Source organism: Nansenia antarctica, assembly GCF_963989245.1.
Source record: "Nansenia antarctica genome assembly, chromosome: 2".
NCBI lineage: Eukaryota > Metazoa > Chordata > Actinopteri > Argentiniformes > Microstomatidae > Nansenia > Nansenia antarctica.
The window spans coordinates 78,985,678-78,999,015 of record NC_137675.1 but is presented as its reverse complement, the minus strand read 5'-3'; the positions used below and the strand labels follow the sequence as shown (position 1 = coordinate 78,999,015).

General features: G+C 45.5%; 2 protein-coding genes across 2 annotated transcripts; one reads left to right on the top strand and one right to left on the bottom strand.

The window, feature by feature from the left end:
* Positions 1-463: 463 nt before the first annotated feature.
* hapstr1a (HUWE1 associated protein modifying stress responses a) lies at positions 464-7,160 on the top strand. Its single transcript, XM_080522545.1, has 4 exons — positions 464-827; positions 2,182-2,262; positions 2,826-3,101; positions 4,663-7,160. Exons 1-4 carry the CDS (start codon positions 629-631, stop codon positions 4,938-4,940), a joined length of 834 nt encoding a protein of 277 aa, XP_080378671.1. The 5' UTR covers positions 464-628; the 3' UTR covers positions 4,941-7,160.
* A 1,197-nt stretch (positions 7,161-8,357) lies between these two features.
* On the bottom strand, positions 8,358-12,278 carry dctn5 (dynactin 5). The gene is made up of 6 exons (XM_080522467.1): positions 12,139-12,278; positions 11,850-11,918; positions 11,597-11,715; positions 11,208-11,319; positions 10,522-10,624; positions 8,358-9,446 (listed from the first exon to the last, which is right to left on the bottom strand). The coding sequence occupies exons 1-6, from the start codon at positions 12,184-12,186 to the stop codon at positions 9,349-9,351; spliced, it is 549 nt and encodes a 182-aa protein (XP_080378593.1). The 5' UTR covers positions 12,187-12,278; the 3' UTR covers positions 8,358-9,348.
* Between the last annotated feature and the right edge of the window lie 1,060 nt (positions 12,279-13,338).

The following is a 13,338-nucleotide window of genomic DNA, read 5'->3' as shown; positions in this document are numbered from 1 at the left end:
TATTTTTTGCAATGAGAAATTAAAGATGGTGGAATTGATACAATAGGCATACTTATTTTCTTTCAAAGCATTACCCTGTATATTTGATAATAATATCATGTCGCAAAACGGATATTGTTGAACTGTTATCATGAACATTTAGCATTGTAGGCAATACATAATCACATTACTGCATTGAACAGTGAAAAGAACCAAAAAATATCCCACTTCTCCTCACACAACCTTAACGTAGCGAAGAATTTTCGTGGAGGTTCCTTTGTGTCAACTCAGTGACAGATGTTTCTTTAGTCCAGTGAAACCTCCAGCACCCACCCCGAAACCACCCCGCGGCACCGTCTAATCCAATCGTCGTCGCGTATGCAGTAAAAGAGGCGGGAGTATAGAGGCCAACAAGTTAGTGTGACACTTATATAACCCAGCGTCAGTCACACAGTGACGTGAAAAAAAACAGTTGAGTCTTTTCAGACACGGGTCCGTAGTGGAAACGGTTGGTGTGAACGAACATCTTATCCAATAAGAACATTAATGAATTTAATAACGTAAAACTTCGCAGTCCCGTCAAATAACATAAGTAAATTGGTATACCCACGGCTGTAATCGAAGCCAAGTGTACTCGGTGTAAGAGTAAATGGAGGAGAAGAAGGAAGACGGAGCAGGGGAGATCCAGGAGCACGGACCCGAACATTGGTTCTCCAAATGGGAGCGGCAGTGTTTGGCTGAGGCGGAGCAGAGGGAGGCCAACGAGGAGGACGAGGCCGACAACGACCAGGAGAAACTGTGGCATCTCTTCCAGAATTCCGCCACCGCCGTGGCACAGCTCTACAAAGGTCCGAGAGGAGTCACGGAACCACTACTAACTAGTCCGTCTTGTCGTTGACTTTGTTTAGCTTGGCCGAAGCTAAACACACACAGAGTTAGCTAGCCGAAGCTAACACACACAGAGTTAGCTGGTTAGCTCCCCCGGTCACAGTCAAGTCACTTGTCAGTCTCGTAGCTAAGCTAAACTAAGCTAAGCTAAGCGAGTGTCCCAGCTGATCAGCTGTCTAGTTCCCGGTAGCCCAACGAGCAACGTTAGCGCAAAACAGTGGCTTTTTTTTTTTTTGCTTTGATTCGGGGCGTTTCTTCACTTTGTCCCCCAACTTAATGAACGACAGTCTTAACCGAGTATGTTTTTTTTAAAAGAGAAATTGTTTGTCCCAAGTGAGTTGGGTTGTTAGTTAAGCTAACTGACTAGCTAACTATTCGAGTAAGTTTATTAGTATACCAGCTGACAGTGTATTCTAGTCGTTCAGCCATCAAAGCTGGGTCGTTTCTTGGGGTTCCAGAAAGCTACTTACTGTAGCTTGATTTATCTGGATATTTCATCGGATTTGTCGGCTAGTTTAGTTGGCTGGTTAAAACAGTAAATTCCAACCATGTCAGCGAACAAGTGAACGGTGTTGAGGTGCATGGGGGGTTAGGGAAACAAAATGGCGATGGAAACACAACAATCATTGCTACGCGACATTCCCTGGTGACAGATCGTCCCTGTCAAGTGAGGGTCTCGCTTTCTCGTTGTATGATCGGAGGCATATTTGGCCAGATCGATAGATTATGCAGACGTTCTCGCCATGTAATGGGGTTGGCTAATCTGGCGTGAATTATTTGATTGCACCCCTGAAGATTAAACAAAATGGCGAAGATGTAACTAACTATAGTAGGGGTTATTGCTACTTTTCATAATACGAGCGTGTTCCAACTTCCAATTCTTTTTGGTCTAGTTAGTTGAACGAGCTATAGGTTTCCACCGATCAAGTCTACTTAAACGATTGCAACTTTCTTGCTGAAAGGGCACTTTAGTTGAGTGCGTGAGGCTTTCGTGCCTCTAAAACTGTCGAGTTGGCCATCTAGCGCTGGCTGACAGTTATTTTTATTCCAAAGCCTGTCTGCAACTCTAGATGCTGCAAGACAAAATGGCGAATGAAAACAGACACAGTGTACACCCTGCAATTAAGAAACGTTGGCCTCATAATGTGTTGTAATATCACCACTGCTTTTTGCAAAAAATCATTGCTAATTTACCTGCCGCTAGCATCCTATTTGATTTAGGCAGCCATAATATCTTGATGATAATTGCTATGGTGACTTAATTTTTTCCCGAATGTGTTCTCTATGTCCTGATTCTGTTGCTTCTTCCCACAGACCGAGTGTGTCACCAGCAGGGGCTGTCTCTGTGGGTGCCATTTCAAAACGCAGCCACAGCTGTCACCAACCTGTACAAAGGTATACCTTCACCCTCCCTCCGAGTGTTTGAGTTTTGCTTGTCTTTCTCACCTTCTGTCACACCTGTATCTGTCACACCCGTGGTCCTATGCTAGCTTGTATAATGTTGCCTGTTTTGTTTTCTGTATTGATTTGTACATTGAGTAAACAGTCCTCCATACTTTAGTCTCTTATCACCTGTGTATTGATCCAGGCTGTCACAGCTTACAGCATCGGTGCTGGCTGGCTCCCTCTGGAAGGGTGGGGGGGGGGGTGTTGCCTATAGCAGCCAGTCACATGTATTTCTGTCACGGACACACAAAGGAACCTCAACCAAGTCTTTCTTCATTCATCACACTCACATAGTTTGTTCTTGACCGGAGAGGTCTCAAATGTATCCATTCTTATAGTCAAATCAGAGGTGTTTTTCTTGTTGGATCCAGAAAAAAATAGATAATGACATGTTCTGCTTGATGGAATTCCTGTGTGATTGTGTTAGTGCATACAAGCATGAGTGTTCAGCATGTGAACGCTGTCAGTGACACTCCCTCATCCCCCCCAACCCCCCTCCCCTACATCTCCAGAGAGTGTGGAAGCCCACCAGAGGAGTTATGACCTAGGGATACAGATCGGCCACCAGCGCCGGAACAAGGACGTCCTGGCCTGGGTGAAGAAGAGGAGGAGAACCATCCGTAGGGAGGACTTGATTAGTTTCCTATGTGGCAAAGCTCCACCACCCAGGACTTCCAGAGCTGCCCCCAGGCTGACCATGGTGTCCCCCAACCGGGCTCCCTCCACCGAGACAGGCTCCTCTGTGGAGACAGACCTCCAGCCCTTCAGAGAGGCCATAGCACTTCACGGTAAATACACTTCTAGACTATGTACACTTCCAGCAACCAAAACACTGCACAATAAATACAGTTTGAGCATCCACAGCACTGTGTAGTCCATAACGTTTCAGCATCCATAGCACTGCATAATCCACTCAGTCTTTACGTTTTATATCCAGCAAGCAGGAAGCATGCTTCTATAAATCCAGTTTGTGGCTCTATACAGCTATACAGCATTCTCACCCATAGCACTAGACTGCAAGTAGTTTAAATCTTTATGTAGTTCCAACAGCAACCATAGCTGTGTATGGTCTAGTTATACAGTGTGTTGTTGGTTGTGTCAGAGGCAGTAGCATTATACTGCTATTGGAGAATGTCGAATCAGAAGGCTTTGTTTTGACATCAATGTGTTGACTACTGATTTGTTATGTTAGAATATGTATGTCAACCTGTCAAGGTTGTGTGTGCTGTCAGCTAGCATTCATTTGACATTCTACTTTTGCTTGGTTTAGTCCTGTGTGTTTGTGTGCCGCAGTTGTGGCACATGGCTTAGCAATGGCAGACACTCTACAGGCGTGTGTGTGTGTGAGCCTCAAAGCTTTGTTAGTCCAGCCATATGTCTCTGAATATCGTACTTCCCAAATGTCACAGGCTATTTATGTTATCTATTTTTGAATTTGCAGATGTAACAGCTTTTCAGCAGTTCAGTTACAGCGTTGGTTAAGACTGCTTACTGTGTCAGTGGAGGTGGCCTGTCCCCCCCCCCTTCCCCTAAATCACACACTGCCAGGATTTGTTTGTATTTATTTCCTGTTTTTCTTTCGTACACATATGTGACATCATGTAAACATTTCACACTGTTTTTCACTTGTCAAAAATAAATTGACACCCAGAAAAGCCTAAACCTAGTAGCTTGCCTAGTTTTATATGCTATGAAAGTCTATACGTCACAAACTGTCGAATGTAAAACATCTGTTGTTTTTGGAGAGAGACGTCACTGTTATGATTGCTAGCAAAAGTTAATATGAGTGGTTGCTGACACATGGTGAATATGTTCTGATTTTGGCCAAGATTTACTAAGCAGGCAGGCAAGGTAAATTGAGGAATTTACTGGAATTTACCTTTAATCAGCAACTGTGCTGACTCTTTGCTTGCAATCGTACCAATGACACCCGTCTCCAGTTCTGTTTACTTTCTGTAGTTTGTGACCCACTTTCATGGTGTGTTGATAGCTAGAAAAATCCTATACCTAGTACCCTGCCTCGTTCTATTGAGACTCTGATCAACTTATCTTAGCTCTCTGATATAGGTGTGTAGGAGTAATGGGGACTTTGGGGTTTTCCATCTTGTGTTCACCAGGCTATTCCTGTGTGGTCCAGAGGTACAATGAATAGCAAACACACTAGACTGGACAAGTGCGTTTGATCCTCTAAGGGTTCTGCTGATAGCTGGTGTGTTTCTGATCCGTGGCTAGCTTTCTGCCCATAATGATCATTCCTTTGACATTAGATTATTTGTCAGATTAGATTATAATTCTGTATTTTTTGAGTTTGACTGTGTTCTAATCCCTTCCCTCCCCTGCCTCCCCCAGGTCTGAGTGGGGCCATGGCGAGTATTAGCGTGCGTTCCGGCGCTCCGGGTTCTCCCACCCATGTGAGCGGCGGTGCCGGCGGCGGGTCGGGTCCCGTGGGCCGGCGGCGAAACGGCCTGCACGACGTCGACCTGAACACTTTCATCTCAGAGGAGATGGCCCTGCATCTGGACTCAGGCCCTGCAGCCACAGGGGGAGTGGTCAGGAAACGCAGCTCCGCCCAGTGCAATGATGTCATCACAGACTCCCCCACCCACAAACGCAACCGGATGATCTGATTGGTTGGAGTTGGGTCTCGGGGGGGCCAGTGGCTTTGAAACTGGGCGGGCGGAGGGACGGACGGACGGACGGACGGACGGACGGCTGGCTGTAGAGTGAACCTGAGCTCAGAGAGGAGGCGTGCCATTTCGTTTTTTGAGCTGTGGATTTATTACCATGTCTCCGTTCCTGGTCTTCTTTTACACTTGAGGATCACAGAGATGAACTGAAAGCACTTGACGAGTATGAGAGCAGCATGTAAGTTTGGAAGCCTTTCACACAATCCTCTCAATCATCAGTGATCAGGAAGAGAAGGAGACACGGAAAGGAAGACATCCAGGAGGTTTGGGACGCAGCCGAACAGAGGAGAAATGCACTGTGCTGCTTGAAATAAAAGCCACTTGATCCTGGTCACTTTTTGCCCCCCCCCCCTCTCCTCCTCCCTCCCTCCATCCACCCATCCACACCCATCCCCTTACAAAGGAAACGAGGGCCATCGGAAACGTCTCGCACTCAGTGAATTCAATAATAATTGATTGCCAAACGTTGGAGACTCTGTCGGGAGGACCCCCCCTTCCCCCCAAAAAAAATCTTTGCTGCGACACCTTTTTTTTCTCCTCCATCTCCTTCTTCTTTTTCCCCCTTTCTCTCTGTTACCCGTTCTACTCGGTGGACATGTGTCTTTCCAGTCCCAGTGAAGAAGAGACCAGACCACCAAGAGGAGCGTATCTGTGTGGCCTCCTCTGCTCCTGTGTCCCATATGTCACATTACTGTGGGTAGGCTAGCTGATGATACTACCAATAGCAGGCTATTGATGTTTGACATAACTACTATCTGCTAACTTACTTGTTTCAACAGTTCGTTGTTGTTGTTGTTGTTTATTAGTTTTTAGTTAAATCCAGCCCCCCTCCCAATGTTCCTCTCTTCCAGGTGTGTTGGCCTCTGCAGCAGTTCCTTCATATACCACAGGCTTTTTCGCCACCTTGCTTTTTAGTTTTTGGGATTGTTTTTGGTAAATAAAATAGAGCCAGTTACGGCAGTATTTGTTGTTACCGCTTCAATAATATCAGCCTGTTTGTCCCTACTCTGACCCCCCCCGCCCCCTAGTCTTTACACACCCCAACTCCTACCCCATGCTCCCTAGTCTTTACCTGAAGCAGTGCTGCTGTTCTATGTGATTTCTGTGATGAATATTAAATATTATGAGAGTTGCAATAATGATTTTGCACTTAGTTTTCACATCTAAACGCCTCACCCCCACCCCACCCAACACACACACACACACACACACACACCACCACCACCCCTCTGAGGAATAGAGGAGGCACAGACTGGAGGGAATTGTTCACAGAGGGTGGAATTCTACATCTGCGTGTGCCGTGCGTAACTCGAATCATTGCACAAACGTCCCGTTGACAACGATGCAAGACACGAATGTCAGAGTTATGCGCATGGATCTCGAGTTAGGATTCCACCCATAATTGTTCTTCCAGAGCCTACATCCCACTGTCCACACTTGGCGTGCTGTTATTAAGTGGGCACGGCCAGCTCGCTTCGTACTCTGTAGTGTGAGAGTGTTGGACATTGGGACGTAGACTCTATAGCCTTTCATAAAGGGGTGTGCATACTGAAATGTATTGATGTGGAAAGCTTCGACTGGCTGGCCTAGAGGTTGTTCCTAAGTACTGGTCTGGTTTCGGCGAACTTTACCTTTAACCCCCCAACCCAATACTAACCTAAACCTGTAGGAGGTCACAATGCAACGCAACCTCAGATCAGTTCTTGGAACAACTTGGACCTATTCAGTGGGGACGCCAAACAAAGTTACGTTCAGATAGAAATGTGCTGTCTAGAACAGACACTGTGCTCTGTCGGTCGTGCAGAATAGGGAAGCGTGTTCTCTCCGTACACTACAGTTCTATCGCTCCACTGAATAGGCAGGGTTCGAGTGTGTGTGTGTGTGTGTGGGGGGGGGGTGTTAGATGCCCCCATAACAGATCAGGGCCCTGCCACTAGAATTGAAGTATCAATGAGGGTCCCCCTCTAAAAAGTCAGAATCAACCAGGTTGTGTGTGTGTGAGTTGAACCCTGTGAATAGGCCCCTGTTAATTTAATACACACATTCATCTGCTTCTTCTCCTCCTGGTGTTCCATCTCTCGAGAGCCAACACTATTATACTGTTTCCTGATACCTATATTATTATTTGTTTAAAAAAAAGAAGTAATAAATGGCTAATCTATATACTTAACATTTAGGTGTTGGTATGATACATGTGGTTCACATTGTAAAAGGAATAAAATAAACAATTGAATTGCAATCGATGTTTCATTAAAGACAAAAACAGACTTTTACATTTGGGTGTTCTTTTTCCACGTAAACTGTGTGTGTGTGTGTGTTTACACATCCAATAATACTTTGTCCATGTGTTGAATAGAAGAGATGATAGTTGAGTATGATTGAGGTCTGCAGACGAGTTACTGCTCCTAAATAGTGTTACTTTATTAGATCACTCATTACTTAAATTGTCTCCCGATTTCCAACTGGGTCTTCTTCTGAATGGTATCAAACACGTGAGTATACATTCATACTACGGTATTGGCATTATGTTGTGTTAGTGGAGAAATACAAGGGGTGCTCAAGCTGCACACACAGGGTTTCCACGCTTAAAGTCTAAAATCCAGCAATCCGATTCACAAGGCCTAAAAAGGTCTCAAGTTTCAGTTATTAGGTCTGAAAAAAGTAGGGGCTAGGTCTAAAAAAATGAGATTAGCTTGTCCAGCAAGGAAATCTGTCCGACCACATCTATTTACGTGGAAATTAATCAAGCTGGAACCAAAAAAATGCCAATTTGCTGCCCCCGGTAGAAATTATTGGCGAACGAAGCTACGGCAGGATGACAAAAAGCTAGCATAGGTGTCGCGAATAAGTCTATAATTATATTCAAAAAGGTCTTAAATTTGACTTGTTGAAACTTGTAGGAGCCCTGCACACATTTCAGAACCACCACACATAAATGTGCAGAGGCAAAGGGAAGATAACAGTACTGCAGTCCACTGGATGGCGCCAGAGAGCATAGTTGGACTGGTCTGACTTCAGGGACATGTGGATATGAATTCATAACACCATCAGTGAATGAAATCTGAATAAACGCTCAGGAAGGTATATATGTTACGGTTCATGTGGGAATACGGTACATGTGGGAAAACTAGGGTTAGGTGCTAGGGTTAAGGTTAGGGTTAGACATACCAGCATGTACCAAGTCGACGTAGCACCTCACCCTAACCCTAGTTTTCCCACATGTGCCGTAACATGGATATGAATTCATAACACCATCAGTGAATGAAATCTTAATAAACGCTCAGGAAGGTATATTATATATGTAAGTACTGCCAATGTTTACCTCAGATGAGACATAAAAAAAAAAGTTGGGTTAAATGTATTTATTAGCAAGTACGGAGGCAAGCCAAGGAGAGGAGGCTGGACCCCCCCATAGTCATGCACAGCAGGTAGACCACACTGCCTCTGAGGACACCTACAGGGCCTTACAGAGGCTTCTACTGGGCAGACAACTAACATCAGAGCTGATCAGACTACGGTAACTAAACCTGGCATAAGTGATGTTTCGTGGAACAAACGTCTAAATAAATAACATTCAATCATATTTATGTGGCAGAGGAAGGCATACTATTCTGAAACCGGGTTCCTAAGACAACAGGTTTGTGTGAATAGCATCCTCAGTTTGGCCCTCTTTTCACTCTCTCTCACACAGACACACACCTCAACAGGGTCAGAACAGTACAGTAGCAACAAAATAACAGGCCTCAAAATGGTACGACCACAGGTGTTGCAAAGCGGTTCAAAGAATAGCACTTGGAGGGTGTAATTCAAATACGTGTATTGGGCAGGCAGTATATGGAATTGAGAGCTCTGAAAACTAGTTAAATAGTTGTTTAAGCTTTTGCCATGTCTAAAGATGCTACAGTCCTCCTTTAAATGCTCCTTTTGGTCCATGGAAAGTGGCCAACTGTGTTCAAACACTCCTCAACCGCATCCTTTCCTTGTCTTCTTTCCTTGTAGATTGGCCTCAACTTGACTGCTCCAATCAGCAGTCTTCAATAGGGCCCTGACATGTTCCTGATCAAGTGACCTGACAGGAAAAAACTCTAGGCCCTAGTTATAGTCCACAACCGTATACATGGTGGGCTATAACTTGGGCATGGAGTTTTTCCTGGTCATATGACATGGTCAGGAGAAACTCAGGGCCCTAGTCATGAGGGAAAGGAGATGAGTGACAGAGGCCATGGTGAACTGTTGAGATGCAGCCGCCCCCCCCCCCCCGTCTTGGTAGTGGTGGGGTTGGCCCCGAACTGGGGAGGGAAGGGGTCGGGGGTGGGTGGGGTTGGCCCGGTTTGGGAAGCGTTGGGGGTTAGATCTGGCTGAGGGGGAGGAACTTCTGGTAGTAGCTCTTTGTTACGTCAATCATCAGATCCTGGGTACACTCTGGTAACTCTCCTGAGAACAGACCTGGGAGAGAGTGGAGGTGGTGGAGAGCGAGAGAGACAGGAAGGGAAACAGGAAGACAGAAAGAAAAATAAATCAAGAGAGAGAAAACACAGGTTTACGAAGAGGCAGTATACATGGGACCTTGAGAGAGGGATTAGAGGTGTGGCAAGGCTTTCATCACTGATCCTCTCTCCTGGGGGTCATTTATAAAACCTTGCGTAGGACCGGCGTAAAAAGGTTGCGGACGTACGAAAGCAAGAACGTTTACGCACACACATTTTCTGATTTATAACACAGTGCGCAAGCACGTCCCACGCCCTTTTCCCTGTATAAATCACAATCAACTCTAAATTTTGCGCACGCGAACAAGCGTCTTGTCCCATCCTTTTAACGCCCACAGTTGTACTAGAAATGGTCAGTGAAACGGCCCAAATAATATTGATCTATACTGACTGCATGAGTTTTCTTTTTTGCGTGTTACATTTTTTTTTTAAGAATTTGCGCAACGTTTATAAATGACCCCCCAGGTCCTGAAGAGCTGCAGTGCTGCAGAATGATCCTCTCTCTCTCCTGGTCCTGGAGAGCCACAGTGCTGCAGGCTTTTTGTTCCAGCCCAGTAGTGACACTGACACAAACCCTAACCCTAACCTTGATTCAGCTAGTCAAGGTCTTGAACATCAGTTGATTAGTTCAATCAGGTGTGATGATAGGTAAGATGATAGCACTAGGCTGGGAGGAAAATCTGGAACCCACTGCAGCTCTCCAGGAACAGGACTGAGACTGCATAGTGGAACAGGGTGGGTGGTTGGAGGGTGAAATGGTAAATGGACTGCACTTATACAGCACCTTTCCAATGGCCTCTCATTCACCCATTCACACACACATTCACACACCAATGATGGCAAGCTACCGTGCAAGGCGCCGTCCTGCTCATTGGGAGCAATTTGGGGTTCAGTGTCTTGCCCAAGGACACCTCGACACGTGGACAGGAGGAGCCGGGGATCGAACCGCCGACCTTGCGATCATTAGATCGTTAGGCTCTACCTCCTGAGCCACAGCCGCCCCAATGGGTGATGATGTCAGACGCAGGGCTCACCTGGGCAGCCAGAGAACACGGTGAAGGGAGGGACCACCGTCTCCGGAGGAAGCACTGTGTTGTCCAGGATCTTACAACAGTCCTTCAGCACACACCGCCGGCCCTGCAACACCACAGAATCAGGGACCAGGAACCAAACAACAATAACAATCATAATAATCATAATAATTCATTTATTTTGTATAGTGCTTTTCTCTCTACTCAAAGAAACTACATTCCCTGGAGAGAACAAGAGCAGACGGAGAAATAAAAAGTTAAACAAAAGCACAGTCAGTAAAAACAACAACAAAAATAGTTGAAGATTAAAAGCAAGTTTAAAAACGATGGGTTTTGAGGGATTGTTCGAAGGAGAGCGTTCTGGATTCCTTGATGTTGCTTGGAAGAGAGTGTTCCAAAGAGTGGACAATACTAAACCAAACCCTTCTAACACTGCACCTTCACCCCTGACTGCTCTGCCACACGCCACACGACAACATCAGGGACCAAATCACAGACGGATTAGTTTGGATCTGGACCCTTCTATGAGTGTGCACTCGGCCCTGTGACGGGGGAGCACTGCACACTACCCTCATTGTGAGATCACACTAGACATTACCACCTTGTGACTCTCCTCTACCCTTAGGGAAAGTGTGCGTGACAGTATAGTTGTGTGTGTGTGTGTGTACACTGTATGACGTGTCACTCACTATGACGCAGTTCTTCCCGATGTGGACGTACGATCCTATCTGTGCAGCATTGACCACACAGTCCTCCTCTATGAAGACGTGATCTCCGATGTGTAGGGGGAAGAAGGCCACTCTGGAGCCGGTGGGAGAGAGGGAGGGAGGGAGGGAGGGTGGGAGAGAGGGAGGGAGGGAGAGAGGGAGGGAGGGAGGGAGGGAGAGAGGGAGGGAGGGAGGGAGGGAGAGAGGGAGGGAGGGAGGGAGGGAGGGATGGAGGGAGGGAGAGAGGGAGGGCAGAGGTTAGAGAGCACAACACAGTCCTTTACTAAAGACCAAGGACCATAAGATAAGATGTTACACATAACATTGGATTATGAGGCTATGAAAAGTTGTATATCGTTCCATATGCTCACCCTTTGCTGAACTTCTTGAAAGGTGGTCGTATGACACTCCTGCTCTTCACCACACAGTGTCTGCCTACTCTGACATTGGCTAGATCTCCACGGATGATGCAGTCGTTCATTACAATAGTCTGAAAGAGAGAGAGAGAGAGAAAGAGAAAGAGAAAGAGATTTATCACTCGTCATCATCTATATCTTAAGAAATAAGGCGAACATACATAGGTAACAAATAATAGAACTCGAGAGAAAGATGTGTGTTACTTACTTTGCCATTGAGGACAATGTTCTGACTCCCACACAGCACTGACTGCCTGCTCACTTTGTTACCAGAGGCCTGAGAGAGAAACGTGATGATGATCATTTGCTAGGTGGCATGACTACAATTTGAATCCCAGTTTCACAATGCAGCATATCCCCCCCCCCCAGCTAATAAATAATGAATTGTGTGTGTATGATCATCATGGGCAGCATCATTCAGCTAGCTACTTGGCTAGCCAGCTAACCGTTGCCTGTGTAAGCTGTAAACATCAAAACCAAGCTAACCAGACGCTTACCGTTTCAATATACTCTGCCTTGTTGTAAAGTATCTCACACAATTCCATGGTTGTGAAATTCGTGACAATTTGTGATTTGGATTTCAAATTCACAATGTTGAGCTGTTACACTGCAATTTGATGTCAACCGCTCTGCTCTGCTGTCAGCCGCTCCCTTCTTCCGTACGGGTTTCCTCAGACCATACTTGCAGATCGCCAAATCATCGATGATCTTGACAAGCGTGTAACTCGTCACACAGTTTGAAAGACATTGTAACACAGCTGTTTGTGGATAATGCATTGTACACATGTATGCACACTATTCAAAAGTATTAAACATTATGTGTGAGTCTGATCAACAAGAAATCGTTTATACAAAAGAAAGATTATTAACTCAGTTCGTTGATTACTCATGCCTAATATGCTACATTTGTGTGTTTACATTGAGCCACCTTTACTGTTATCAAAATGGGATGCTTTGCTTGGGATGACCCGACTCTAAACTCTTTGAAATTGAGATTAGGGTTAGGGTTGTAAGGATTAAGGATAGGGTTAAGGTTTAGAATATGGTCGTCCCAAGGATCCCATTTTAGCATCAACCATTGCTCAGAGTAGGCCGATGGCCATTCCACAGACATTCCACAGACACAAAGCAGATGAGGTTATCATGACAGGGCTCTCAAGTCTCACGCATTGGGCGTGAGACAAGGTGTGAGCGTGTGAACGGGTTGAAATGCGTGTGGACTTGAGAGCCCTGTCATTATGACACAGGGGAGGCTGGTGGAGGTAGAAATTCATTAATCATTTCATTTCATGCATTTCAATTACCCTATCCTCCGAGATGTTTTCAAACACTATAGATGCTGCTGTATAGCTAACTTTATCACTTTTACATGACACGTGAACTAAAAAAATGTTGATTATAGGGACACACCTCCACTTTCAACCTCTATTCATTATCTTCTGCACCATACCTGTGTCTTTGTGAAAAAGAACAAACATGTTCTGTCTTTCTTCAGTCGATAAGATAATGACTGTGGTAACTTCTTAACGTATGAATATAATGAAGAATGCCATCCACGATTCAGGTTAACCATTTTAATGAAGAACCTCAATATAACACGTGTCACTCACTCTCACTTGCCAAGTTGCCAGTCTATTCTGTACCCAAGATAATCAACAGGAGACTGACTGTTGCCCAACACTGATGGTGGTACCCTA

Coding starts and splice junctions, on each gene's coding strand:
- hapstr1a (XM_080522545.1), top strand. CDS start 629: ATGGAGGAGAAGAAGGAAGACGGAGCAGGGGAGATCCAGGAGCACGGA. Junction 2,263..2,825: donor TGTCACCAACCTGTACAAAG/GTATACCTTCAC, acceptor CTACATCTCCAG/AGAGTGTGGAAGCCCACCAG. Junction 3,102..4,662: donor AGAGGCCATAGCACTTCACG/GTAAATACACTT, acceptor TGCCTCCCCCAG/GTCTGAGTGGGGCCATGGCG.
- dctn5 (XM_080522467.1), bottom strand. CDS start 12,186: ATGGAATTGTGTGAGATACTTTACAACAAGGCAGAGTATATTGAAACG. Junction 11,716..11,849: donor ACATTGTCCTCAATGGCAAA/GTAAGTAACACA, acceptor TCTCTCTTTCAG/ACTATTGTAATGAACGACTG. Junction 11,320..11,596: donor TTCAAGAAGTTCAGCAAAGG/GTGAGCATATGG, acceptor CACCGGCTCCAG/AGTGGCCTTCTTCCCCCTAC.